General features: G+C 37.5%; 1 protein-coding gene and 1 pseudogene across 1 annotated transcript; both read left to right on the forward strand.

Annotated features, from left to right (window-relative positions):
- Positions 1 to 3946: 3946 nt before the first annotated feature.
- On the forward strand, positions 3947 to 9600 carry LOC131989254 (interferon-induced very large GTPase 1-like). The gene is made up of 4 exons (XM_059354445.1): positions 3947 to 3997; positions 4114 to 4174; positions 4267 to 4527; positions 4925 to 9600. The coding sequence occupies exons 1-4, from the start codon at positions 3947 to 3949 to the stop codon at positions 9598 to 9600; spliced, it is 5049 nt and encodes a 1682-aa protein (XP_059210428.1).
- Positions 9601 to 12681: 3081 nt separating this feature from the next.
- On the forward strand, positions 12682 to 16358 carry LOC131989255 (metallo-beta-lactamase domain-containing protein 1-like; annotated as a pseudogene).
- Positions 16359 to 26411: the final 10053 nt, after the last annotated feature.

Below are 26411 nucleotides of genomic sequence, written 5' to 3' on the forward strand. Positions count from 1 at the left end.
TACTTAGACTGAGAATGAATGTTTTTTAAAGGTAAACAACTTGGCATTTAGTTGGTTCTTGTTTATGCTGTGTGAAGCTAAAGCAAAAATACATTACAAAAACAATTTCAGCAGCCATATGTTTTTATGTCACCTGAGAAAATTTTGTTTTATAAAAATGCACTATTGGGATATTTGAGAATAGTGTAATTTGTTTTTCTAGAGATCACTGTGGCTGAGATCCTACTTTGTGCAAGGACATCTTGAGGACTTTGTCAGAGGCACTTTTATCTCCTGGGAGGAGCTTGCGTATTACCTCTATTTACCCTATTTATTTCAGCCAAAACAAATAACCAAATAATTGAAAGTGAACTTAAGTGAATATTAGGACAAAATCAGTCTTGTCAGGGCTGTGTGGGTGTGTGAAGATGTGGTGTGGAGCATGTTTGAGTGTCCAGCAAACTAAACAAAGTAAAAAATGGCGGTGCAGCCAGGAGGCTTGGCTGAAAAGAAGAGAAGAGGGAGAGGGCAGTCCTTTATATTCTCTAGCCCGACCCACATGGGCAGGTTAGATCAGACTGTACAGCAGCTCCACCTACAAGCCAAAACTCAGGGAGAGATGTTGAGCACAAACAGCAGGAGGTCACACAATGTAAACATATATTGATGCTGCACAATCCGAGTAGTATGTGGTCCTGCCAACGTGTTTCCAATGAATACATTTAACTTTTCAGTGTATCAATTATTTATGATCGATGTTCTCAAAATATTAAAATCAACTCACCCCGTGATGCCATTTAATACCAGTAAGATTCTAAATGATCAGCAAGAGAGGGACACAGAGAAGAAACAAAGTGCATTTATCATCTGACATAATTCCACATTTGCCGTTTAGTTTTTATACATGACAAAAAAAAGAACATGATTAAGTTCTACAGTTCAGGGATGTCATAACTGCAGAAAGTTAAATGTGTCGGATATTGAAAAGCTTTTGAGACTTCCATTTGTTCTGAATGAAGTTTTGTTCACATACTGAATATTGGTAGGGATGGGTCAGTCAAATCCTGGAATATCGTTTGCTCCCTTATGCAAAGGGAGGTTACCAGGTGGTAAGTTTCACTTTCTCTGAGAAACAGAAACTGTACGGGTAGAATAAAAGGAGACGCCTACAATAAGCAAATTCATTGTCAGGGAAGCAGAGCGCGTTATTCTCAGGGCTTATACAAAACCCACAACGGAATGTTGCATTCACAGCACTGGATAAAAGATCAACTTTATTTTACCATGGATAAACATCTCCTAAGGTAGGCTATAAAATCTTCTGTTCAATCCATATCCTTTTGGGAATCAAAACACGGATAACGAAAAGTGACCTGTTTTTTTCAATAATCAACCTTTCATTTACATTATACATTATACAGGACTCCCACTTTTCTCTTCTTTTAAACACAATGCATGACCAGGATATCAAGTATGAGAATAAGGGCCCGAATGTTGATTTTGAAAAATTACATTTTGCAATTAAGTGGTCATGTGGTCAGGATTCTATGACCGCAAGATTCCCGTGACCAGAGAATATACATGAGGTGGACCTCATGTATATTCTCACAAACTTACAGGCTTTTTCACTTTAGAAATTCATAATAAAATGCACTTGAATATTTTACTGTACAGTAAATGTTCAAGTGCATTTTTTTTAATGAATTTCCACAGTGAAAAGTCCTGTTAATTTGTTAGAATATAACTGAAGTCCTGTAGAATGAACCTACAGTGGAATTAGTGACTGGAAACAGACAGTTTAATTTTAATTATTTTTTTATACAATGTAATATTTTACTGTACTGTAAATATTAAAATGCATTTTATTACGAATTTCCACAGTGAAAAGTTGACTACGGAGAAACGAAAGACGGCTCACTTGACCGCAGTGGTCAGATGATCAGATAGGCCTATGTCTGTATATGTAATTGTGTTTCGGAATAGATCAATAATATAATCAGCGAACGGCTCAAGTGGTGCCATAGCCGACGATGTGCCACGGTTGTCAATAAATCTCTATGTTTTTGCCGAATCGACAAGTGACAATCAATTCATATTTTACCGGCATATTTTGAATAAAACAATACGTGTTTGAAAATGAGAATAAGATATTGAAGTGCATTTTATAATGAATTTCCACAGTGAAAAGTCTTGTTAATGTGTTAGAATATGTGTTAATTTGTTAGAATATAACTGAAGTCCTGTAGAATGAGCCTGCAGTGGAATTAGTGACTGGAAACAGACAGTTTAATTTTAATTATTTTTTTAATACAATGTAATATATAACTGTACTGTAAATATTAAAATGCATTTTATTACGATTTTCCACAGTGAAAAGTCCTGTTATTTTGTGAGAATATACCTGAAGTCATGTAGAATGAACCTGCAGTGAAATTAGTGACTGGAAACAGACAGTTTAATTTTTACGATTTTTAAAAAAATATAATGTAATATTTTACTGTACAGTTAATATTCAAATGCATTTTATTATGAATTTCCACAGTGGAAATTCCTATACATTTGTGAGAATATAACTGAAGTCCTGTAGAATGAACCTGCAGTGGAATTAGTGACTTGAAACAGACAGTTTAATTTTAATTAATTTTTAATGTAATATTTTTAATGTACAGTAAATATTGACGTGCATTTTATTATGAATTTCCACAGTGAAAAGTGCTGCAATTTTGTGATAATATACCTTAGGTGCCATAGAATGAACCTGCAGTGAAATTAGTGACTGGAAACAGACAGTTTAATTTTTATGATCTTTTAAAAATATAATGTAATATTTTACTGTACAGTAAATATTGAAGTGCATTTTATTATGAATTTCCACAGTGAAAAGTCCTGTTAATTTGTTAGAATATACCTGAAGTCCTGTAAAATGAGTCTGCAGTGAAATTATTGACTGGAAACAGACAGTTTAATTTTAATTAATTTTAATATAATGTAATATTTTACTGTACAGTCTATATATAAAGGCGTTTTACAAAATATAGTGAACAGTTCTATGAATATAATGCAATTAATCATATTTCCATATTTATCTGATATTAGGACCTGGTTGTGTAACACTTTATTCTGCAAACTGAAAACCACACGTGGACACAACAAATAGCCTACATTTTCGGCACGACGCAATTTGATTATTTCACATGGTGTGTTGATGTAACGTTAATGTTTCATCTCCTCTCTGCTGGTAACAGTTTTATACTGAAAAAAATGTGATAAAGAATGACAGTGAAGTGTTTATACTTCATGTCAGCTCGCTTGGAGCGGTTTCAATGAATTTACCGTAAATATCACAATACGGGCGCACTTCATTATATAGGGATGGCTGGCTTGACTACGGAGAAACGAATGACGGCTCACTTGACCGCAGTGGCCAGATGATCAGATAGGCCTATGTCTGTATATGTAATTGTGTTTCGGAATACATCAATAATATAATCAGCGAACGGCTCAAGTGGTGCCATAGCCGACGATGTGCCACGGTTGTCAATAAATCTCTAGCCTATGTTTTTGCCGAATCGACAAGTGACAATCAATTCATATTTTACCGGCATATTTTGAATAAAACAATACCTGTTTGAAAATAGATAAATAAATAAATAGATAAATAAATAAATACAACATAAAATCAAACTTGTTTTTAATTTTCGTGTTTTGATTTCCAAACGGATATGGATTGAACGGAAGATACATATATTCTATAATTCATTTGTCTGTCATTATTTTTCGAGCTTTTAAGACTTACAATAATGTTTAAATATTGATTAGTTTTTGGTCTATATTGTCATCTAGCAGGTTGCACTTAAAACTACACTGCACTTAAAATATGGAAAGTTGTTGTTGAACAATGTGTTATAGTGATATTTTTTCTTGCTTCCAGTGAGACGCTTTATGAATAATCTCGACCAAGTGTGGGATGGCTGAGAGTGAACCCACAATGGAGAACTCTGATTCAGCTGATAAGGAGGTAAACTGTTTAATAACAAAATAATTACATACATATATGTAAGATATAGTTCATCTTTTCTGAAATAGATTATGAATGGGATTATAATTGAAATACATGTTTTCCTAATTTCCAAGGAGTTCAATGATGTTCCTAATGGAAATCAAAGCAAAGCAACCTCACTATCTGTGACCACAGGTAAGCCTGAAAAACAAAAAGCACTTTAAAGTACAGCCAAACATTGACAGAACTTGAATTTCCAGAAAAGTGAAACCATCTATCATTCACAGAGCCCAGCCCCCCTGTGCAGATTTCAGTCGATGAGATCAGCAGTGAGTCCCTGTCTCTGAGTTGGGACACCCCTGCTGGTGGAGTGAAGAGTTACATTGTGACTTGTTGCAGTGAGGGAGAGATTGTGCAAGTGTTGGCAACAGACACAAACAGACTGACTGTCAGCAACCTGATGCCAGGGGTGTGTTACTCTCTGCAGGTTTCTGCACAACTTCCAAATGGAGGAATAAGCAAGCTAGCTGTAACATCTGTTCGCACAAGTAAGTAAATTAAATTCATAATTGCAATAAGAAAATCATTTCATACAAAGTCACAGTCAGGGCAATAGACACTTTTATATTAGTGACTTTTGTAATTGTATGAACCAACACATTTCTGAGTAGGGCTGTAGTGGTACAGCATACTAAGGGTAAGTTAATCCTTTCCTTAGATCATCAGGGAAGGCCTACTCAAAGCCAATGCAAAAACTGAACACTTAACCTTTCAGTGATAGTGAAAACTGTACCAGCCCCTGGCTTCAGCAGGTACACAACCCCCATTTTGGATTAAGCTCAGGCCAAGAACAAAGGAAAAACATGACACATATTAGATGGTGTTGTTTGAGAATATTCAAATAATCGATGATGGTTTGAATAGTTATTGTTTTCATATCAACAGAGGCACACCTAGAGATGTTATTGAAGGATCTGGGGTTGGAGCAACACTACAAGGAGAAGCTATCATTGAGTACAGTCCTTCAGATTGACAAGAAGACCATTACTGATGAACCTGCCAGGTGTTATTCAGATCTTCCATGGTATTTTCTGAAGAAACTCATGATGGTTAATGTGACAGCTAGGAATGTGAAATGTGCATCAGTATGTGAGTCAGACTTTGATGATCCAGCAGGAAATACAGAGTCAGATGATGATGATTCGAGTGACAGTCAATACTCAGATGACATGAACCCCCTTGACATAATCACTGCTCTCTTTCTGTGTTCAGATGGTTTTGTGCAGCAAGAAATGTCACTCAAAATGTCTATGTGTCAGTTTTCTGTGCCACTGTTGCTCCCCAATTGTGACACAAAGCAGTGCACACTCATGCTTTGGGCCATGAGAGACATTGTTAAAAAGTACAGACCTCAGTCACTTTCAGAATCCAAGGGCTTTGTTGAAGAAAGAATAGTTCTCTCTGAACTTCCAATGATATCTTTTGTGAGACTCGGCGAGTGCTCTTTGTCCAAGTCAGAGATCCTCAACAAGCTTCTGAGCAATTCACAGCAGTACCACGACACGTTTGTCCACCATAATATGGAGTGTGGTGACAGTCCCAAAAAAATATCCAATGGACTGGCTGAAATCACTTGGTACCTTCCCTGTGGGACAAAAAACATGGATGTCTTCAGTGAGCCAGTAGCCATAGCCAACCTTCATGGGGACATTGCTTTATTTGAGACACAATTTTCTTTTTTGTGTCAGACATCAGCAGCAGTTTTTGTGTTCTTTGACAATTTGGACTCTGAGTGTGAGATTCTTACCAACCAAAACCACAAGGCACAGATCTTCTTGGTCGTTAACCATCAAAGCACTCCGTCCAGTAAAGATGCTCGAAAAAAGGTAGCAGCCAAGTTAGGCTTGGATAAGAGCAACATCCTTTTGAAGGCTAAGAATATGAATGATGCAGACTTTGTCAAAGATTTGCGAAAAAAAGTCAGTCAGGTAATTGAGAACTCAAAGATGAAGATGAGAATAGAGCAGATGGCTGACATTGCCCATGAACTGGGAATCTGGGTTGATGAATACTCTTCAGAGTGCCAGTATGCCAAGAAAAACGCAGATGCCATCACTGCAGAGATTCACGACATCCTTCAATACAAAGAAGATCAGCTACCCTTGCAAGGCCAAATATGGAAGGAACTGACTCGCTTAGAGAAAGAAGAATTTCGGCTTCGAAATGTTGGGTCTCAGGACATAGAAGAGTACAAAAGTGATCTGCAGGTACAGAAAACAAAACTTCGGGAAAAGCAGAACTCATATGACATGTCAAATGCAATGACATGCTTCATCAACGCAATATCAAGTCCAGGGATAGAGAGGTGCTATTTCCTAAAATGGATGCGAATGAACCTCGATAACGTCTCTCGCGTAAAACTGTCTGGCCTCAGGGAGCAGTACAAAGAAAAATGCAAAAATTCAGAGAACAAAGAGGAGATCAAAGACATTGACAGACAACTTTCCAACAGCTCACTGGGGACTGAACACTTCTTCCGTGAAATGGGTCAGATCTATGAAGCTTCACTTTGTCTTCCAGAAACAGATCTATCACGTCAACAATTACAGCATCTGCCCAAACTATGTGCAGAATTGTTGCTTGATGGATTTCCAGTTGAGCTTGTAGATGGAGATGCATCCAACATACCTCTCAGATGGGTGAGTGATGTTCTCTCTCAGCTCAATGACTTGGTGTCTCCTAAGAGTAAGATACTAGTGGTCACGGTTCTTGGAGTTCAGAGCACAGGAAAGTCTACTCTCCTCAACACCATGTTTGGAGTGCAGTTTGCAGTCAGCAGTGGCCGATGCACTCGAGGTGCCTTTATGTTGCTCATCAGAATCGATGAAGATGTCAGAAAAGAACTCAACTGTGACTTCATGGTGATCATTGACACTGAGGGCTTAAAGTCACCAGAGCTTGCACAACTGGACAATAGCCACGAGCACGACAATGAGCTTGCAACACTTGTTGTGGGGCTGAGTGATATCACCATCATCAATATTGCAATGGAGAACTCCACAGAAATGAAGGACATCCTACAGATAGTTGTGCATGCCTTCCTCAGGATGAAAGAGGTGGGCAAGAAGCCCAAATGTCAGTTTGTTCACCAGAACGTTTCAGATGTTTCGGCCCATGAGAAGAACTTACGAGACAGGAAACTGCTCTTGGAACAGTTGAATGAGATGACCCAAGCAGCAGCCAAAATGGAAAAGAAAGAGGAGAACAAGAGCTTCGCTGATGTGATGGAGTACAGTCCAGACACTGGGAACTGGTACATCCCTGGACTCTGGAATGGAAACCCACCAATGGCACCAGTCAATGCAGGGTACAGCGAAGCTGTGTATGAGCTCAAGAAAAACATCATCCAAATTTTGGGAAGTTGTGCATCATCTGCCAATAATATCTCAGAGTTTACAGAGTGGATGAAAAGCCTGTGGACTGCTGTAAAGCATGAAAACTTCATCTTCAGCTTCAGGAACAGCCTGGTGGCTGATGCATACATGAGGCTCTGCACAGAATACAACAAATGGGAATGGGAATTCAAGAAAAACATGTACAGATGGGTTACAAATGCTGAAACAAGAATTTCCAACTTTGGCACATTTGCTGTGAAATCTGAAATGTCTGACATGAGAAAACGTCTGACACAGTTGAAAAGTGAAGCTAGCACTGAGCTGTCTAAATGGGAGACAAAGATTCTTGAGAATCTGGCACAGTACTTCAAGCAAACGGAGGGTCACGTCTATCTAGTGGAAGCATTCAGGGAGGACTTTGTGAACAGTGCCAAGAATCTTCGACGAGAAATGCAGAGCTCAGTGTTCAATCAACTTACAGCAGCAGCCGACATCAGACAGGGAATGGCAGAACTTGATAGAATCAAGGAGAACCACACAAACGAATTAGAAGGAAGAGTGCGAACACTGATTGACAAATGTCGGGAAAAAAAATGTGAGATGACTGGTGAAGAGCTAGACGAAGAATTTGACAGGATGTGGGAGGAAATGGTGAAGGAACTTCACTTTTCGAAGCAAAAGCCCAGAAATATCATTGCGATGGTGCAACACGACCTGAGGGATAATCTAGTGCATAAGGGGAGTCATGCTTGTCAACTATTAAGTCAGAAAAGCCTGAAAGATTGTGGAGTGGAGCCTTTCACATATACAGTGGAAGGACGTTTAGAGCAGTTTAAACACACATTATACAGCTTCTTCAACATTGAAGATCATGTAAAGGCTGTACAAAAACTGTCTGACAGCATCATAATGACTTGCAAACAGTTAGTGACTGAAAAAATTGAAAGAAAGAACAATTACCACGACACTTACATCCAGGCGATCCTACACACGATTGATGAAAAGCTGCAAAACAATCAGGAGGTCAAGATAAAGATTGAGTTTGAAGTTTCTCTGAAACAGCACATCTGTGGATTTGCAGCCAGAGAGTTTCAAAAAATGCATGAAGATTTCATACAAGTGAACGATCCCTACAGATGTCTGAATCGAAACAAAGAAAAGTTTCGTGCTGATTTTAAAGATGTGTTCCATGAACGAGATCAGTGCCAGAAGAAGGCAGAAGAGTTCACAGAGCGCTGCTTGAGGCCTGCAGTCGAAGACTTCGTCAACCGTTCTTTGGGTCCTGATATCATTGGTGAAATGCTGACAAGTAAGCAGTTCAGCACAAGAATGGACCTCCAGTATTCAATCCTGCTGGATTTGCTCTCAAAGCGTGACTTTGAAAACTATCAGAGCTATATTCTCTCATATGAGGAGTACGTTAAGAAGTGGATCCTCAAACAAATAGTGGAACGTTTCTCAAATGGGTCTACAACGTTTGAGTTTGAGGATCAACATATCAAGTCAACCATCAACAGCATACATGATGCTATCAACAAAGCTAAAGGAAAGAGTGGCGACTTCAAGATATTTGTACAGGGTATCTGTCAGGAACTAGGAGATAAACTGGTCATTTCCCCTGGTGCTCTTTATGCTTTCATGATCCTGAACAATGCAGACAAAGAACAGTTTGCTCACTGGCTCACTGAGTGTGTGACGGACATGGCAGAAGGTCTGAGAGAGAAGTTTGAAAAAACAGACATCCAAATTAAACTAAATAAACTTCATGTGAAGCCTCAGAGTGAGCTTTTCACCAGACTGATTGGATGTGGTAAACAGTGTCCATTCTGCAAAGCACCTTGTGAGGCAGGAGGAAAAGATCACACTGAGCACTGGACGTCATTACACAGACCAAAGGGTCTGGGTGGATACAGGTGGACGAGTTCAACAGAACTTGCCACTGACATATGCTCCTCCCTTGTGACCAGTGACATCCACTTTCGCTGCAGTGAAACAAATTATGAGAGGCACCCCTACAAACAATACAGAGAAATATTCCCAGACTGGAGCATTGCTCCAGATGTCAGCCTTCAGGCATCAGACTACTGGAAATATGTGATGGCAAAGTTCAATACTAAGTTTGCTGAAGCATACGATGCAAAGCCTGCTGATATTCCTGCAAGCTGGAAGGCTATCACATCTAAACAAGCAGAAGCAAGCATCAAAGAGTCCTTTCGCATCCAGTGAGAGAGTACAGACTGTGGTTAGAAGTGCTCATCCTCCTGATATACTCTCATTATCCTCCCATGGATATTTTGATGTTCCTTGTTTTATATGATATATAAGAGAAGCACAAACATGCTGTATATACAAAGACAATAATGAAGAAACTGTGAGCAGAGCTTGTTAAGGGGGACACAAGAGAAGATCGCTCTTGTGAAAATGTTGCTGTGGGCTTTTTTGAATGCTTTTTGATAAGTTGAGTCAATATACATTAACTATAATATGAGAGGTAATGGAAAGTGGAAACAATAGTTACCTTTAAACTGTCATATTATGACAATACAACATCGAGGATAAGTATCATATTGATGGGTTTTTTTCTCTCCATTTGGGTAAAATAGGATTTTTTTCTTGATTTTTAATGTCTGTTTTCCTTTCAGTTCAGTTCCAAATATTTTAATTTAGTTAAATTTACTTCAAATTTAGAATGTTTGTTTTTTTGTTTCTGCAACATATAAAAATGTTATTCATATATACATGAGAGAAAGTGTGATAAGTTTGATGTGTATTTTTTTTATTTTTAAAGTCAGTATTTAGAATCTCTTTATTTTTGTTAGTTATCTCATGCAAAATATTAACTTTGATTCCACACCTCTCAGACTTGATGTGGTATTGTCAAAACAGGACAAAACTTTTTGTTGAAGTATCATATTTGATTGTTTATTCAAAATGAAGAATTAACTTCTTGTTGTTTCTGTGACTATCTGATGCAAAATGATTATTTTTTTAATGTATTTAGAAATCATTCAGTCTAAATGTTAACATGTACGTCATACATGACAAAATCTACTAATAATGTGTCATTTCTTTGACTCAAAATCTGTAATATCTTTTTTTTTTTTCCCAGTTTCAAATATTTGCATTTTTAATTTCATGTTATCGTCTACTCCTACCTTACAATGTTTGCTTTAAAAAAAAAAAAAATGATATGTGATCTTTTTTTTACTGAGAATATAAAAGCTCTTTCATTTTAAGTATCTGATGCAAAACATTTACTTTTTATTTTTAAACACCACTCAGGTTTAGTTTGGTATATTCGCTTTTTTTTACTCAGAATTTAGCATCTGTTTGTATTTGTCCCTGTAAAATATTCCAAATATTTAGTTTTAAGTTCATGTTATGTCTTTTACTACAAAGAAATTGTTTTTGTTTCCGTGTAGCACCTGATGCCACATATCTGCTTATTTTTGAATCAATAAAAATATATATGTTCAGTCAAAATTTAGCATTACCATCATTAATGCATGACAGGAAATGTGTTTTAATCAAGTTTAATACAATACTCACCCTTTTTTAATATTCAGAATGAAGAATCTCTTGCTTTTTGTTTGTTTAATGCATTTTATTCAAAATATTGCATATACATATACATTTTAAAGGAATTAAAAATATCATTCATTCTATATGTAGTACTGTCAACATGTATACATTCATACTTGTGTGAACTTATTCAATAAAGAGACAAAATGGGCAGACTGGCTATGAATGTCTTTAATGTTTCCCAGATGAGAATCACAGCATACAGTGTATAATAACTTCTAAAGTAAACAGAAATATCATCACCTCATTTATTTAGATAATTTTACTATACTATTTGAAAATAATAATAATTCCATTATTTAACATTTTTCTTCATCTCAAGTCTTTTCATCTCAAGGTTTCTGAATTCAACAAAGAATGTAAAAACAAGACAACAGGTGCAAGTTTGCAATGGAGACCAAGCTGGAGTTTATTTATAAATAAAAAGAATATATGTATATGAATATCGATATGTTGTGTTAACATATGGTTGTATCTACCAGTATTAACAGATGAAATGCAGTGAATTTTATTTAAATTAGTATTAGTTTATTTGGTAGTTCCCTTCATTATTCTTGTCTAGTATATAGAATAGATTTGATTTCATCTATTTGCTGGTTAGGATTTAGTCTCCTGTTTATTTGTATTTTTCTCTCTCGGGGGCAAGCAACTGCAATGATACAAATTTGTGTAATTAGCATAAAATAAAGATGAAATAACATGCTATTGTCTTTGGTTTGTGAGATCTCAACTAGATATTTGAACAGCTGGAGAAAGGGAAGACACAAGATGTTTCTTTCAGACAATAACATATTTATTAATACCCCCACCAACCCCAGAATTGTTCCACCACCATCAACACTACGTCATCTGTCCAATCCAATCCATCGTTTCCTCTTTTAGAGACTTCTTTAAAAAAACAACCAACAAAAAACAAAAACATTTAAAGTAAATATAAAGTAAAAGTAATAATCTTTGTTAAAAAAAATATATTTTTTTTTAAAACACCGGCTGGCATTTCGGTCTCTTTTGTGTTAAAAGGGAAGGGAAAGGATCTCATTCCTTAACAAATGGTCTAACATTCCTTTTATTGTGCAATTTAAGGCACTATAATTGTTTTTTTTAGCTTTCATGAATACACTTCTATTCACCTTACACTGTAAAAAGTGTTTGTAGAAATTACAGTAGAATGCTGTCAAATTGCATGAGAAATACAGCCTAAAATAAAAAATTGCATATCACCATAATAGACACTTTTAATTACTGTAAATCACAGAATAGAACAAAACTTTTGAAAAACACACAGTTTTACTGTAAAAATATTTTTAAAAATCATGTAAAATGAATGGAGAAATACCATATTGTCTCAAGGACACAATTACTTTTAAATAAAGGGACTATTCAGTCTAAATTACAGTTTTTGCTGATATTTACATTTAAATTTACAGTAGAAAACCCACTCACTGTAATTTTTACGGTGAAATTCTGGCAACCACAGCTGCCGGTATTTTACCTTAAATTTAACAGATTATTTTTTACAGTGTATCTCACTGTTAGAACGTCTGCCATATTTCCTGGAGAAATGCACTTGTTTATCCACTACCCATTGGAATCTGTCATTTCAACCCTCGGTACCTTTCCACCATCCGGTCTCGGGTTATTTGAGTAAGAGCCTTCCCCTCTCCCTCACCAGAACAAGGGGAACAGACCCCTTCACAAATTGTGTCCAGTTTGTGTTTCTACAACATGAACCACACATCTAGCTTCAGGATGTCTGACCAGCTTTTTGTCCCACCTTTCACAGGGGCTACGAGGCAATCCTCGACTCCTCTGTCTGGTCTCACCAGGAGCATTCATCAGCTGATCTTTTCAGGGACGTGTCAGTAGAGAGATCTACCTGGCCGTGTCCCGCTCTTGCACATCTTGCACAGTAATTTGTCAGGGATGTGATTGACTGTATTTCTATTTATGAAATTGAATATACAGATTTGTACATGTAATAAAATACAAAAAACATTGTAAAAAATCTAATAAAGAAAGGGCAAATTTGCAATAAAGGGTGCATTTGGATTTTTAAAAGTAAAACCTGGATTGTTTGACAAAAATACGATTTTTAAAATGTTGTTATCCTGCTGACAAACAGACCAACAAGCAAACTGAAAACATGACCTCACTGGTGTAGGTTAAAGTAATTCCTCAAGTAAACTATTTTTAAAGACTGTAACTCTGTTCAGAACAGCCCCATTTTCTGTAACTGTAACGGTTACTACAATACAGTTACAATATGGAATCCAGTGACGTGTATTGACTCTATTTCTATTTAGGAAATTTAATATGCAAATTTGTACATGCAATAAAATACAAAAAACATTGTAAAAAAAAAATCTAATAAAGAAAGAGCAAATTTGCAACAAAGTAAAACCTGGATTGTTTGACAAAGATACGATTTTTTAAATGTTGTTCTTTTTTTTTTTTTAAATGATAAAAAAAAAACATAAATAATTATTTTTTACAGTCTGTCCTACATACTCCAGTACGATAGGTGGACAGTAAAGTTTTGTGTGGTCAGTTTCAAACTGTCCCTCTGTCCGAGTCTCAGTTGGACTTCCCCGGTCAGCCGTACTCCGTGTCCGTCCTGAAACCCGGGTACTGTCTCCCTCAGACCGACGGGACGTTCAAGGCCGACGGAACCATCACGCTTATAACGGGACCCAGGACTATTCTGGTGGACACCGGGGGGCCGTGGGACCGGGACTTTCTCCTAACGACACTGAGAGAGAGGGGACTACAACCGGGGGACATTGACGTGATCGTGGGGACTCACGGACATTCAGACCACGTAGGAAATCTGAGTCTTTTCTCCACGGCGCTGATGATTGTGGGGTTTGATGTCAGTGAAGGGGACACGTACCGTCCCAACAAGCTGGCAGAGGGACACGCGTACTGCATTGATGAGCATGTAAGTTTCACGTCCTCACAGAAAACATTTAAAGATAGTCTAAAGCAACTGAGCTCCAAAAACACTTCACACAAGCATCAAATTCACTTCATGGTGTCTGAAATGTCCATTCTGTTACGAAGACGAGCCAGTGCATCAGTTCATTCAGTGTGTACTCATTTTAACTAATATGTTCATGTTTGTGTTTTACCAGGACAAAAAGCAAATATCCAGATTTTTCAAAATAAAAGTATGAAAAATAAATAAATGCATGAGACTGCTTGAAACCAGGGTGTGCAGGGCATCAAACCAGGAGGATACGATAGCAACTAGCCACTAAAGCAGGGCACAGTTCCCTGCAAAGTGACGTTCTGTGATCTGTAGTAAGTAAGTAAGTCAAGTCAAATTTATTTCTATAATTTACATTTACAGACGGCTGAGCCGCACCAAAGTGCTTCACATAAAAGTGCATAAAGTGCAATAAAATACAGGATTGACAAATGTGAAAGAAACAAAAAAGGTTAAAAGACATTGCCTGTAAGAGTTAAAATAGATTAAAAGAACCGATCATTTTAAACCTATAAACCAGGCCTTTGCAATATAAGCAAAATGTTCTACCCTACATATCTCAGTAACAATATATAGAAAACAATATATGATGTTTTCTGGTAATTTAATAAATAGAGTATGTGAAATAACCACATGGTGTTTTTGTGTACTTGTGTGTTTAAATGTAAAACATAACGGGCGCAGTAATGTGCTGCCCACTGCTCCTTGCATGGTGTGTTCACTTGTGTGTAAAAAAGGATGGGTTAGATGCAGAGGTTGAATTTCCCCATTGTGGGATTAGTAAAGTAATCTTGTTCTTCTTCATAGCAAATTAAATGCACAGCATATTTTCTCATTAGTTAAGAAATTCAGTGCAAAATTAGCAACAATTACTATACAACAAGTGAAAAAATATCTATCTATCTATCTATCTATCTATCTATCTATCTATCTATCTGTGAGCTATACAGTACAGGCCAAAAGTTTGGACACACCCATCTCATTCAATGCGTTTTTCTTTATTTTCATGACTATTTACATTGTAGATTCTCACTGAAGGCATCAAAACTATGAATGAACACATATGGAATTATGTACTTAACAAAAAAAGTGTGAAATAACTGAAAACATGTCTTGTATTTTAGATTCCTCAAAGTAGCCACCCTTTGCTTACTAGAATATAAGACATGTTTTCAGTTATTTCACACTTCTTTGTTAAGTACATAATTCCATATGTGTTCATTAATAGTTTTGATGAATCTACAATGTCAATAGTCATGAAAATAAAGGAAAAACATTGAATGAGAAGGTGTGTCCAAACTTTTGGCCTGTACTGTATATATATATATATATATATATGTATATGTATATAAAAACAAAAACATGACCTTTGTAGACGGTAAGTCTGTACTGAATGGTGCAGAGTGGACTGTCCGACTGTGCCAACGACCGTGTCTCCTCCCTCCCACAGATATCTGTAGTTCCCAGTCCAGGCCACACAGGACAGGACGTCAGCGTCCAGGTGACGGGAACCTCAGCCGGCACAGTGCTCGTTGCAGGGGACTTATTTGAGTGCTGCGCAGATGAGGACAGCTGGAGGGATCTGAGTATGAACACTGCAGTGCAGGAGGTCAACCGCCAGGAGGCGCTGCGTACCGCCGATGTCATCATACCGGGACATGGACTCCCGTTTAGAGTCCTCAGGAACTGATGAACCACCTCTGGAGTCACTGGGTGCATCTCATGGTGCTTACTTTATGTTTCCTTGCTCCTCGATCCTTGCTTGAACATGAAGTTGTGTGAGGGTGTTGTCTTTGCAACTATCTCAAACCCCATTTTTGCTAACTTTTCCTCTCTCCTCGCCTGGTTTTTATTGCTTAAAAAGACACAAGAAAAGATGCAAGCGAAGGAAACGTGGAGGCAATTAAGACATGAGATGCACCCATAGATCTTTTTTACTGCAGGTATTTTGTCTTATAAAAGCAGGGAAACTACTTTCACTAACAATGGCTCAGTTTCATCAAAGTTCACCTAAATGGAATACAGTCATTGTAACGTTATCAATAAATCTGGGATTTCCTGCTATAACAAGCCAAAACTCTGCTGGGTTATGTAAGGACATGAGTTGACTGATTAAAGGTGGAGTTTTATAACTTAACTGGACCTGTATCATCATAGTGAAAGCTGACTGTTGTCAGTCCAAGCAAGTCAACACAGACTGATTAACCCTTTGAACCGGGATCAAAACGTATGTTCTTGACAAAAATTCACAGTTTTTCATGGAAAGAAAATGAAAAAACAACAACAGACATTATGGTTTAAATTGAAACTAGTCTAAAAGCCCCCAGATCATAGGTTAAAAAAGCTTTATACTACATGTCTCATTTAAAATGTTGCCAATAAACAGTTTGGAATAACTAGATGCTGTTAAAACATAAAATTCTGCACTCCTCAACAACACTGTGCAGCCATGATTGATTCTGCACTGACAGCTTGCTGTTTACACAGAGCAGAGAGGAGAGGACAGGAGAGGTTGTAAAAAAAAATGCTTCAATATGTATAACATGTGGAGACCCAATTTCTTTCCCCAACATTTATGACACTTGCGGGCCCTTAGAAAAGTGTTGTTGTTTTTTAATGATTTTTTTTTTTTTTTTACTTATGCGCAAAAGACATTTCTGAGTTGTTCAAACTTCTAGCCATGATCGAGCTGATTCCATAGAGCTGCAGGACTGAAACACACACCCTGAAACAGCTTGTTGGGGTTGGTGGCAGTTTTAAGGCTCTCCAGGATGTACAGGACCCAGGGCATGATGGGAAACACCTGGCTCAAGTTGACAATATGGTGTTTTAAAGAAAACCTTTAAATGAGAGATTAAATCTCATTTGTGTGATTTGAAGGTTTATATGTATTTAAAGTAATCACAGTTTCTAAACCAATATTATCACACAAACATAATCATCACAAACATAATCAAAATCATATTGCATGATTAATATATAAATGCATAGAGAGAGGGCACACACATGTACACAAGCATTTGATAGTGACCTGCGTCACGCACAGAGACTCAGAAACAGAATAATTCTAATTATTTTAACAAGACAGAATGATCAAACGGTCATTTCTAAGCAAGGTTCGGTATTTATCAATTTGGACCTTAATAATACAGGGTACAATCAGATCTCACGTCTGCTCTCAGCTCGTGAACGCAAGTTTGAGTCAGCGTGAAGTCCACATGTCTGAGTCGGATTGCTATTAGACTATTGTACCAATGCCTGGAGCGGATAAAACTCTGTGGTGTATTTTTTTAAATAGAGAAAAACCAAAGCACGTTAAGGCTACACTTGCTATACTTTTATTTCCTAAACCTGCATCACTGCGAATTTCTGTACCTGCTTAAAATGCCTGTTTCGCTCCGCTGTGTTATTTATAACGGTGCGCTTTGATAATAAAGGTGACTTAAAAAAGAAAACGAAAAAAATGAATGAATTTGAACAACAGTATAGAACATGTAAAACGTGATATTAGGCGTGTTTCCACTGAGTACTTTTTGGAAAATGGCTAAGTGTTTTGGCTCCGCCCACTAGTTAGTTCCCCTCTGCCTCTGTTTACAAACAGGTACTTTTGTAGCGGCTAACCAACGGATATTTAGCGACTATTCAGACCCCTCTAGCGACTCTTTTTTTAAAAAGCAACTATTGACAAATCTAGCGACTTTTTCTGGTGTTATTGGAGACTTTTGGACACTCGTTACTCTTCTTAATGAGTAGCAGGCGCCGTCCCAAAACACTCACAAGCGGCCCAGTCCTCCTGCAGCAGTCTCTTCCAGCTGCAGTCAGCAGAGCAGAAGCTGTTCAGCCTCAAGTTTGCACCATGCAAATGTATCACACGTGCAAAATCGCTACTCAGTAGAGGCTCGGAAAGTACCTACCCGAGGCAGGTACTTTCCAAGCTGAGCCGCTAAGCGGTTTAGTTGGGCGGATCTTCACCCAAGTTATGAGCCATAGCGGCTCACTAGAGGGAAAAGTACCTAATGGAAACGCGGCTATAGTGCAGGACAGCAGGAGCTTTCTAACAATGACAATGTCTAGACTACGCTACTACACGATGCAATACAATGCTAACTTTCAATGAATTTAGAAGAAATCTACAAAATATAGTAAAATGTACTACTAAATGCTTAACTTGCACACTGAAGATACAATCTTTGTTTCAGAAAACAAAACAATAAATCATCTCTATTTTCAAAGTGAATTTGAAGGAAATTTAATGTAAAGACTAACAGTAGAAATCTATTCAGTTTGACTATCTGTTACTGACACTAGAGATCTTTATTTTGGTAATGTTTGTTCAAATGAAATGACCTTATTATGTCCAAAATTCTCAGCTTTTCTTATATTCAGGCGGCTTAGCACCAGATTTAGGAAGAATGGGGACACGCTGGACAAAAGTCCCACATTTTTTCCACATGCTCTCTATCACTATAGGTTTCAATTTTTGGTAGGAGCCACTTCATCAAGATTGCGGATCGGAGATGGCAGCCATATAAAGTCTATGAGAACCAATATATCTTCCAAGCCACTTGGAAGGTCAATCTTGGTGTCAAAAAAATTTCTGTTGGAAAAAATGTATATACAAGACCTGACATGAGATGAAAGCATTACCTTGATTTTTATTTAGCAGTGTACATGGCAGCAAATCCACACTCTCCCATGAACATAGATTCCAAACATTTTCAAGTTAGGATTCCCCGCTGCAGCACTTGAAGCGAGTTGCCTACCAGTCTGGGTGAAAATGAACATATCTATTTGATCAAATAATCACCTAGTGATATTCTCAATAGCTTTAAATGATTCCTTGACCCAGAAAATTTATATTTTGACACCAAGATTGACCTTCTAAGTGGCTTGGAAGATATATTGATTCTCATAGACTTTATATGGCTGCCATCTCCGATCCACAATCTTGATGAAGTGGCTCCTACCAAAAATTGAAACCTATGGTGATAGAGAGAAAGTGGAAAAAATGTGGTGCTTTTGTCCGACGTGTCCCCGTTATGTGGCTAAGCTGCCTGACTATTAAGATTATTAACTTACAACCGCACTAAACCCCACTGTCCCTGTGGCACTCAAAGACCTGTTCTGTGGATTTCAGAGTGTTGTAAACATTTTATAAGAGTGTGTGTGTGTGTGTGGGGTAATCCAATGATCGGCAGTGACAGCCAACATGATAAAGTAGATTTCAGACACGTGTGTCCAGCCTGTAAGATGAACAGGGGCTCCGGTGCCTAAAATAGCTAAACGTCATATAAGTCAAGATAACACTTAACAGATAACTCCATAATGATTAACTTCAGAAATCAGAACTGTGAGCAAATGTCACACTGTTATTACTTTTAATGCTGTCATCCAGCAAAATGTTTAGAGATCTCTTCCAAAGCTCATAGTCTTTAGATGATTTATACTTTATTTATTTATTTGTGAAATTATTATGTGAAGCTGCTTATGTTGCCACCTTGACCAAGAACAAGAAACCTTATATCTCAATGGGAGCTTCGTGACCAAATAAAAGACACAAAAAAATGAATTAATTTAAAACTGAAATAGTTTCGAGACTGCTACAGTTAAAAATATTCAATCAAATCAATTACTTTCACAACATCCTCCTTTTGTTGTAAATAATGAATGAAAGTGTATCTGAACTCATACATTTTACCTCTACAACAATAAAGCTGAAGCTAATCTAATCTAACCTCGAAATACCATGTAAAGACAAGCGGTGATTACACTCATCAGACCCAACCCTGGAAATACTGACACTCACACACGCACACACAGTACCTTTGAACTGCTGATCAGTGGTTTGAGTCATGACCCTGACTGCTATCTCTCACGCTACATTTTCCATCAACCATCAATCGATACTGTGACAAACAAAACCCCCAGTAATAAACATTTCACACATCTCGGGAACTCCTTTCGGGGGATTTCTTCATGGATTCAAAAAGGAAACCTGCTGAGTCGTGGCCCTCGTTCCTGGCCTCTAATCAGCATCCTTGTCACTGTTATTGCCTGTCAACCATGGGCTGTTACAGGCCCAAGTGTTGGAATAAAGTGTTACTACAGTTGAATATGCAGTTGTACAGATATGAGGCTTGACTTGGAGTAACCTAAAAAAAAGGGAAAGAATTTGAAATCAGGAATGTGAGGCTTTCTGCCATTTGAGTTTAAAATCTCACCCACAACTTCCAGGAGAAGCAACAAGATCCCCGACCTAAACGACAGAATATATCGTTTGTCAGTACCACCCATAAATGGTAAATGGACTTGCACTTATATAGCGCTTTACACCACTCAAAGCGCTTTACACTACAGACTGCGCTCATTCACCCTTTCACCCACACATTCATACTGGTGGCAGAGGCGACCCTAAACGGTCCCACCTGCCACCATTGGGAATTCATTCACACACCGATGAACGCAGCATCGGGAGCAATTTGGGGTTCAGTATCTTGCTCAAGGATACTTCGACATGTAGGCTGCAATGGTCAGGGATCGAACCACCAACCTTTCGGTTGGGGGCCAACCAACTCTCCCAACTGAGCCACAGCCGCCCCAACAGAGCATTTCGCGGCTAACGTTACCGGAGAGTGTTCAAAAAATAGCAACACGTCATTATACCCACACGTACGGTTCAAAGTTGTAAAAAAGGCTGCAGTTTCTGTGACTTTATGCTACAAAACCACTGACCTAGGTTAAGGGAAAAAAACGTCCTGGTTAGGCGCTATATAAGACAGTTTTAACAGTAAATAAATGTACGTAAATGTTACGAGGGTGATGTGAGCCACGGAAGTTACGTAAAAAGTCCTGGGTGAAAGTCTGCTGTTTGTTCAACCCTGCCACACTGACATCCGCCATTTAAATTCCACATAGCCGTCAATCATTACTACTACGTCTTCAAGATGGTGGCAGAGGACAGTCGAAAATTTAAATATGAGTTGTATTTTGCTGCCTGTATAAACGCTGTGAATTGACGTTTTTGATGGGAGACCAGTCTCAGCAGAAGGCAAAACAAATGACTTAGTAAAATTAGTACTTGTGACTTAAAATTAGTACTAAATACTGCTACTACTGCTATCTGAAGTGAAGAACATTAAATGTGAATACTATAGTTGGAAAATATATGCTTTTCATTGGTATTCATAATGTTTTGCTGTTGTATATGCACATATAGCTATTTATGTAGTAATAGAGAGTATAGAGACAGAGCACCATGTCCTATTCACTGTAAAAAAAGATAAACAATAGCTACTCAAAAAAATTGAGGCAACAGATTGCACGCAATATTATTAATTAAAACTAACTAAGTTACAAGTTGAGTTAATAACTTAACAGGAAGTGCCTGTCAATTAAAAACGGACTAATTCTATTGTGTTGGATTCATTCAAATTGTCTTAATTTAGAATTACAGACACATAAAGATTGTATTTAATGTGGTCAAAATAAGTAGATTATATCTCAAATATTTTCATGTTAAAGTTACTTAAACAACTTTCCTCAAAATCAAGGACACATTTATATTTAATACATTTGATCAAATATATTAAGTAAAATTAAATGACTGCTAAATAATTCATTACAGTGTTCTCCAAAGATCCAAATGGAGAGAAGTCTCCAGGAATTGGATTCAATTGGGCAACTTATAATTGTTTTTTCATGTCAGAGCAGAAACAGCTGATCAGTCATGTGAGTCAAATGTTCGCTACAGAATTTCAGAATTTATTTGGAAAAAGTGTTTCCATCTCGTGTTTAGAGCTTTAACTATTTTTTTGAAAAAAGACACAAAAAAACACCTCAAGCGAGCATAAAAGTTTTTAATGCACATTTTCAAAAGTTTTATCGAATTTTGGTGTTATCGTCAAGCTTTTCTCATAAGAATGTTCAAAATGCACGGAGACATTCGTTGATGGAAACACAACTAGTCTCTCCTGTTTCTCCTAACCTCTTCCTCTGGTAGTCAACCTCCAGCTCTTTGTTTTTACTGATATTGAGCCCTTTTTTGCACCGTCAGACTTTGTCTGAGGTTTCTTAGGTCGCTTTCACATATCAAGTTTGGTGGATTCGGTGCGATTCAGTGGTAAAGTTGGTTTGGTTTGCTTCGACACTGCTTTATGAAGCGCACCAAGCATTGTAAACAAATGTCCTTCATCTGTTGGGCAGAATATGTGAGGGAAAGAGATGACACTTTTTTGAAGCAAGTTGCAGAGTTTAATGTGTTGTTGGCTGTCACTAAATAACTTGAAGACTTTGTTCTTTTCGTGTTTGTGCTCTGTGATCGTCGCACCATATTTGGATAAAGGCCTTTACTTCATTATTCATCATTAGACCACGTCTGTCCACAAGACCTTTTTTAAGCCTGCTACTATTGAGCCTGGTGCTGATTCTCAAATTTTCGGCCAAATTCAACCCAGAATGAAGATATATATATATACACACACATATATATATATATATATATATATATATATATATATATAAAATATATATATATATATATATACACATATATACATATACATATATATATACATATGTGTGTGTGTGTGTGTGTGTGTGTGTGTGTGTGTGTGTGTGTGTGTGTGGACATTTAAAGTTTCCACACAACATCTAAGTAAGTTGAATATTAGACAACAATTTTCTTACACACAAGTTGCAACATATCATTCTGCAAAGTGAAGGAACCAAGTAAAGTAACAATAAGCAAAGCACATTTTTGATTAAAGGACTTTGAGACAGAAAAAAAAAAAAAAAAGGGTTAGTTTGATCGTTTACACCAGCAAAAATGTAACAGACTATCCAACAAAATGCACCAGAGTTCATTTCAAGTGGAACAAACTGGTGGCAATGCCCCCTTAGTGAAGACAGCAGGTGTCTTACTGGACATTATTAACTGGAATGATACATGTCAATGAGTTCCACCTAAGTCCTCTTTATTTACAAGTTTTTATGCCCTCTACCCATTTCCTTTCCCCCCTTATATGCAAAGCACCGTGCTTCCTCTGTCATGCAAAGTGTGTGGGTGTCAGAATGCCATCAGAGTGGCAGTACCAGGCACAAACATACAACCTCATAAAACAGTAATGACCTCAGAGATCATAAACTTGAAACTCTATTTCACCATAAAATGTCATAAACTCCAACTGTCACACTGTTATGTAATCTGTTGTTGGCTGTAATTTGGGGGAACACTGTATCCTAAGAACTTCTGTAAGAGGAACTTTTATAAAGACAAATGTAGGAGATATAGGAGTTTAGGAGCTCTTCCTGCCTGTTACATGGATTATATAGGACTTCTCTATGGAGGTTCGAGATGATATAATTCATAAAACAAGACTATTCATCTTCATCCATGATTAGTTTTATACTAATGACCTTGAGACCTTCAATAACTACCAACAATGAGGTTATTACAGTCTAAACTCCACACTCTGCTGATAATTCACTCTATTATTATTTTATTGTGTGAAAAAATTTAATCCTGACCTTGTAGATATGGTCTGCTTATTAATTATGAAGAAATTTTGTCTTCGTCAGAGGAACTTTTTTATACCCACTCCCATTCTGTCATGAAGTGAGATTAATACAGCGACAAGCTTCGGGACAGACTTCCCCCTTTCCATCTGACACCAACGGAGAGAAAGAAATGGATAGTTAATAATAGTTTAAATCAGACTAAGATTTATAATATGTTTATAATTTAAATAGCTAATTAAATAGTGAACAAGGAATGTGCAAAGATATGTTCTGGGGATGTGCAAAGGTTCATTGTAGTCTATCAAAAAATTAAAATGCAATGCACAGCGATATAAAAGATTAACAGAATGAGCAGGCAGACAAGTTATTACTGAAAAAGATTCCTTAATTATTCTCAGCCAAAAAACAACATTTCTGATGTAGGCTGTGTCACTATATATATATATATATATATATATATATATATATATATATATAAACTACTAAATATTTTCTCTTATCTTTAACAAATAAAAGAGAATCCATTTTTATTTATGAGGTAATTTGTGCAAAACAGCACACATGTCCTGTTAAAATTGCAACTGAAATTATAGTTAATGTTAATTAACAAAAAATGTATTTAGATTTTTAAAACAATTTCCATAAACTCACATTCACAATGTCTCCTGTTGGCTGTTATAAAACTGTAAATCCAAAATACAGACACTAAGAAAAGTTCTCCCTATAGGGCAAATATATTATCACAATATACAAATCACATCACATCATTATATTAAACTACATTAGATTATATTCCTAAATTCAATATAACATTAAGTCTTAAGTCTTACATCTGAGTGACATCAGATGGTAGAGCTGTCGACCACTGATCGGAAGGTCGGTGGTTCGATCCCTTACTGCGGCAAAATTGCCCCTGATGCTGCGTCAACAGTGTGTGAATGGTTATTTACTGAGGGTGGCAGGTTGTACTGTACTTAAGTTCAGTGTTGAGGTACTAGAGGCAAATATTGTTCTTTTACTCCACTTCATTTAGCTGACAGCTTTAGTTACTTTCCAGGTCGGGATTTAATATGAAAAACAACATCAATTTGAATTTTTTTTTTTTTTTAGAAACAAAACGTACATTAAGTCTTTAAAACGATCCCTACGTAGACGTCGGTAAAATGCTGCTTACATAAATTCATCAGTAATTATAATCCAATAGTATATTTGGAATATATAAAAGAATCTGAGTGGGTCTTTTCTGCATTACGATTATTTTTACTTTTATTACTTTAAGTACATTTTGATACTGGTTATTTTTTACTTTTACTTCAGTAAGTTTTGAATGCAGGACTTTTACTTGTGGAGTAATTTCACAATTAAGAGATCTGAATACTTCTTCCACCAGAAGTCGGTTGACAGTCTTAGGTGCCCGCTTCCTGATTTCAACCACCATTTTGATCCACCGATGGAATCTGTTGCTTTCCGTTCTGACGACCTTGGCTACATCCCAGTTCATTAGATGGTTTTCCCTCTTACAGTGGTCTGAAATGGCAGATTTCAGATTTTCCTGCATTGCTTTCATTCTTGTTGCACGAGTGAGCGTTCCAGATGTTTCCTTTTCACATTCTTTCTGGTGTTCCTTTTTTCGTGTGCTGAATTTTCGGCCGGTCTCTCCTATGTATGTTTTATTGCATGTTAGGCAGGGGATCTCATATATCACATCACACTGTTTCTCAGGGGGAATCTGATCCTTGTACTAGGATTTGGCAGAGCTTGATGTGTGGCTTCACTGGTGTGGTGATGTGGTGTTTCCTCATTGCTCGCTGCACGCATTCTGTGTCCCCCCTGCCGTATGGGAGGGTGACCATACCTAGGTTCTCAGGCCTAGAACCTTTTTTCTTTTTCTCCTCCTTGTTGTTGTTCCTCTGGACCTCTCTCTTGCCTTTATTAATGGCCCAGGTTGGGTAGTTGCAGGCTTTGAGTCCCTGTTTTATCTGGTTCTCCTCCTCCTCTCTGTCATGGTTGTCAGTGATGACCTTTGTGCGGTCATATAGGGTGCGGACCACTGATAGCTTGTGTGCAGTGGGGTGCTCTGATGTCCATAGTAAATACTGGTCTGTGTGTGTGGGTTTTCTGTATATTTTAATCTTGATGCTACCATCCTCAATGTGATGTATTTTCATGTCCAGGAAGGCGATGGATCTGTGTTCTTCCTCCTCATGGGTGAATTTTATGTTCCCAGTGTCTTCTATGGTGTTCAGAGGGTCTGTGAGCCTTTGTGTGTGGCCGGTCTTAATCTTCTCCAGGATATCGTCCACATATCGTCTCCAGAGGGACAACCTGCATTCTTTGGGAGCGGTAGTGATGGCTTTGGCCTCCAGGTCCTCCATGAAGAATCCACTCATTATGGCTGAGAGGGGGTCCCCCATGGCAAAGCCCTCCTTTTGCCTGTAGATGGTCCCTCTGAACAGGAAGTATGTGGATTTGGCTACAAAAGTTTGCAACTGGACTGTGTCTTCAGCTTTTAGGTTTGTTCGTTAGCGGAGTGTTGAGTCTGCTTGTAGACGGTTCTGTTCTATGTTTATCGTGACGTCCACTGGGGCTTTTGTGAACAGAGAGACTACATTGTGGGAAATGAGTATCTCGTCTGCCTCTACTTTTACTGTGTTTAGTTCTTGTGCCAGTTGCAGGAGAGGTTTTATAATCTCAACTAGGGTTTTCGAAAGGTTGTATGTTACTGAGCCTATGCTGTCAACAATTGGGCGGAGTGGAACGTCTTTTTTGTGTATTTTTGGGGTGCCATATATTCTGGGGATGATACTGGCTGTCGGTACTAAGTAGTTGTAGTTGTCCTTGTCTATTTTCCCCTCGTCCACTAATGGCTTTAGCAGAGTCTTCAGTTTCTTCTTTTTCTCCTCTGTAGGGTTCCTCTTTAAAACTTCATATGTGTCTTTATCCTCCAGCATGC

The sequence above is a fragment of the Centropristis striata genome, chromosome 17, assembly GCF_030273125.1.
Source record: "Centropristis striata isolate RG_2023a ecotype Rhode Island chromosome 17, C.striata_1.0, whole genome shotgun sequence".
Taxonomy (NCBI): domain Eukaryota; kingdom Metazoa; phylum Chordata; class Actinopteri; order Perciformes; family Serranidae; genus Centropristis; species Centropristis striata.

Excerpts from the sequence above, each read along its gene's own strand:
- LOC131989254 (XM_059354445.1), top strand. The coding sequence starts at position 3,947 with ATGGCTGAGAGTGAACCCACAATGGAGAACTCTGATTCAGCTGATAAG. Across the intron at positions 3,998-4,113 it reads CTGATTCAGCTGATAAGGAG|GAGTTCAATGATGTTCCTAA; the intron begins GTAAACTGTTTA and ends CTAATTTCCAAG. Across the intron at positions 4,528-4,924 it reads TGTAACATCTGTTCGCACAA|AGGCACACCTAGAGATGTTA; the intron begins GTAAGTAAATTA and ends TCATATCAACAG.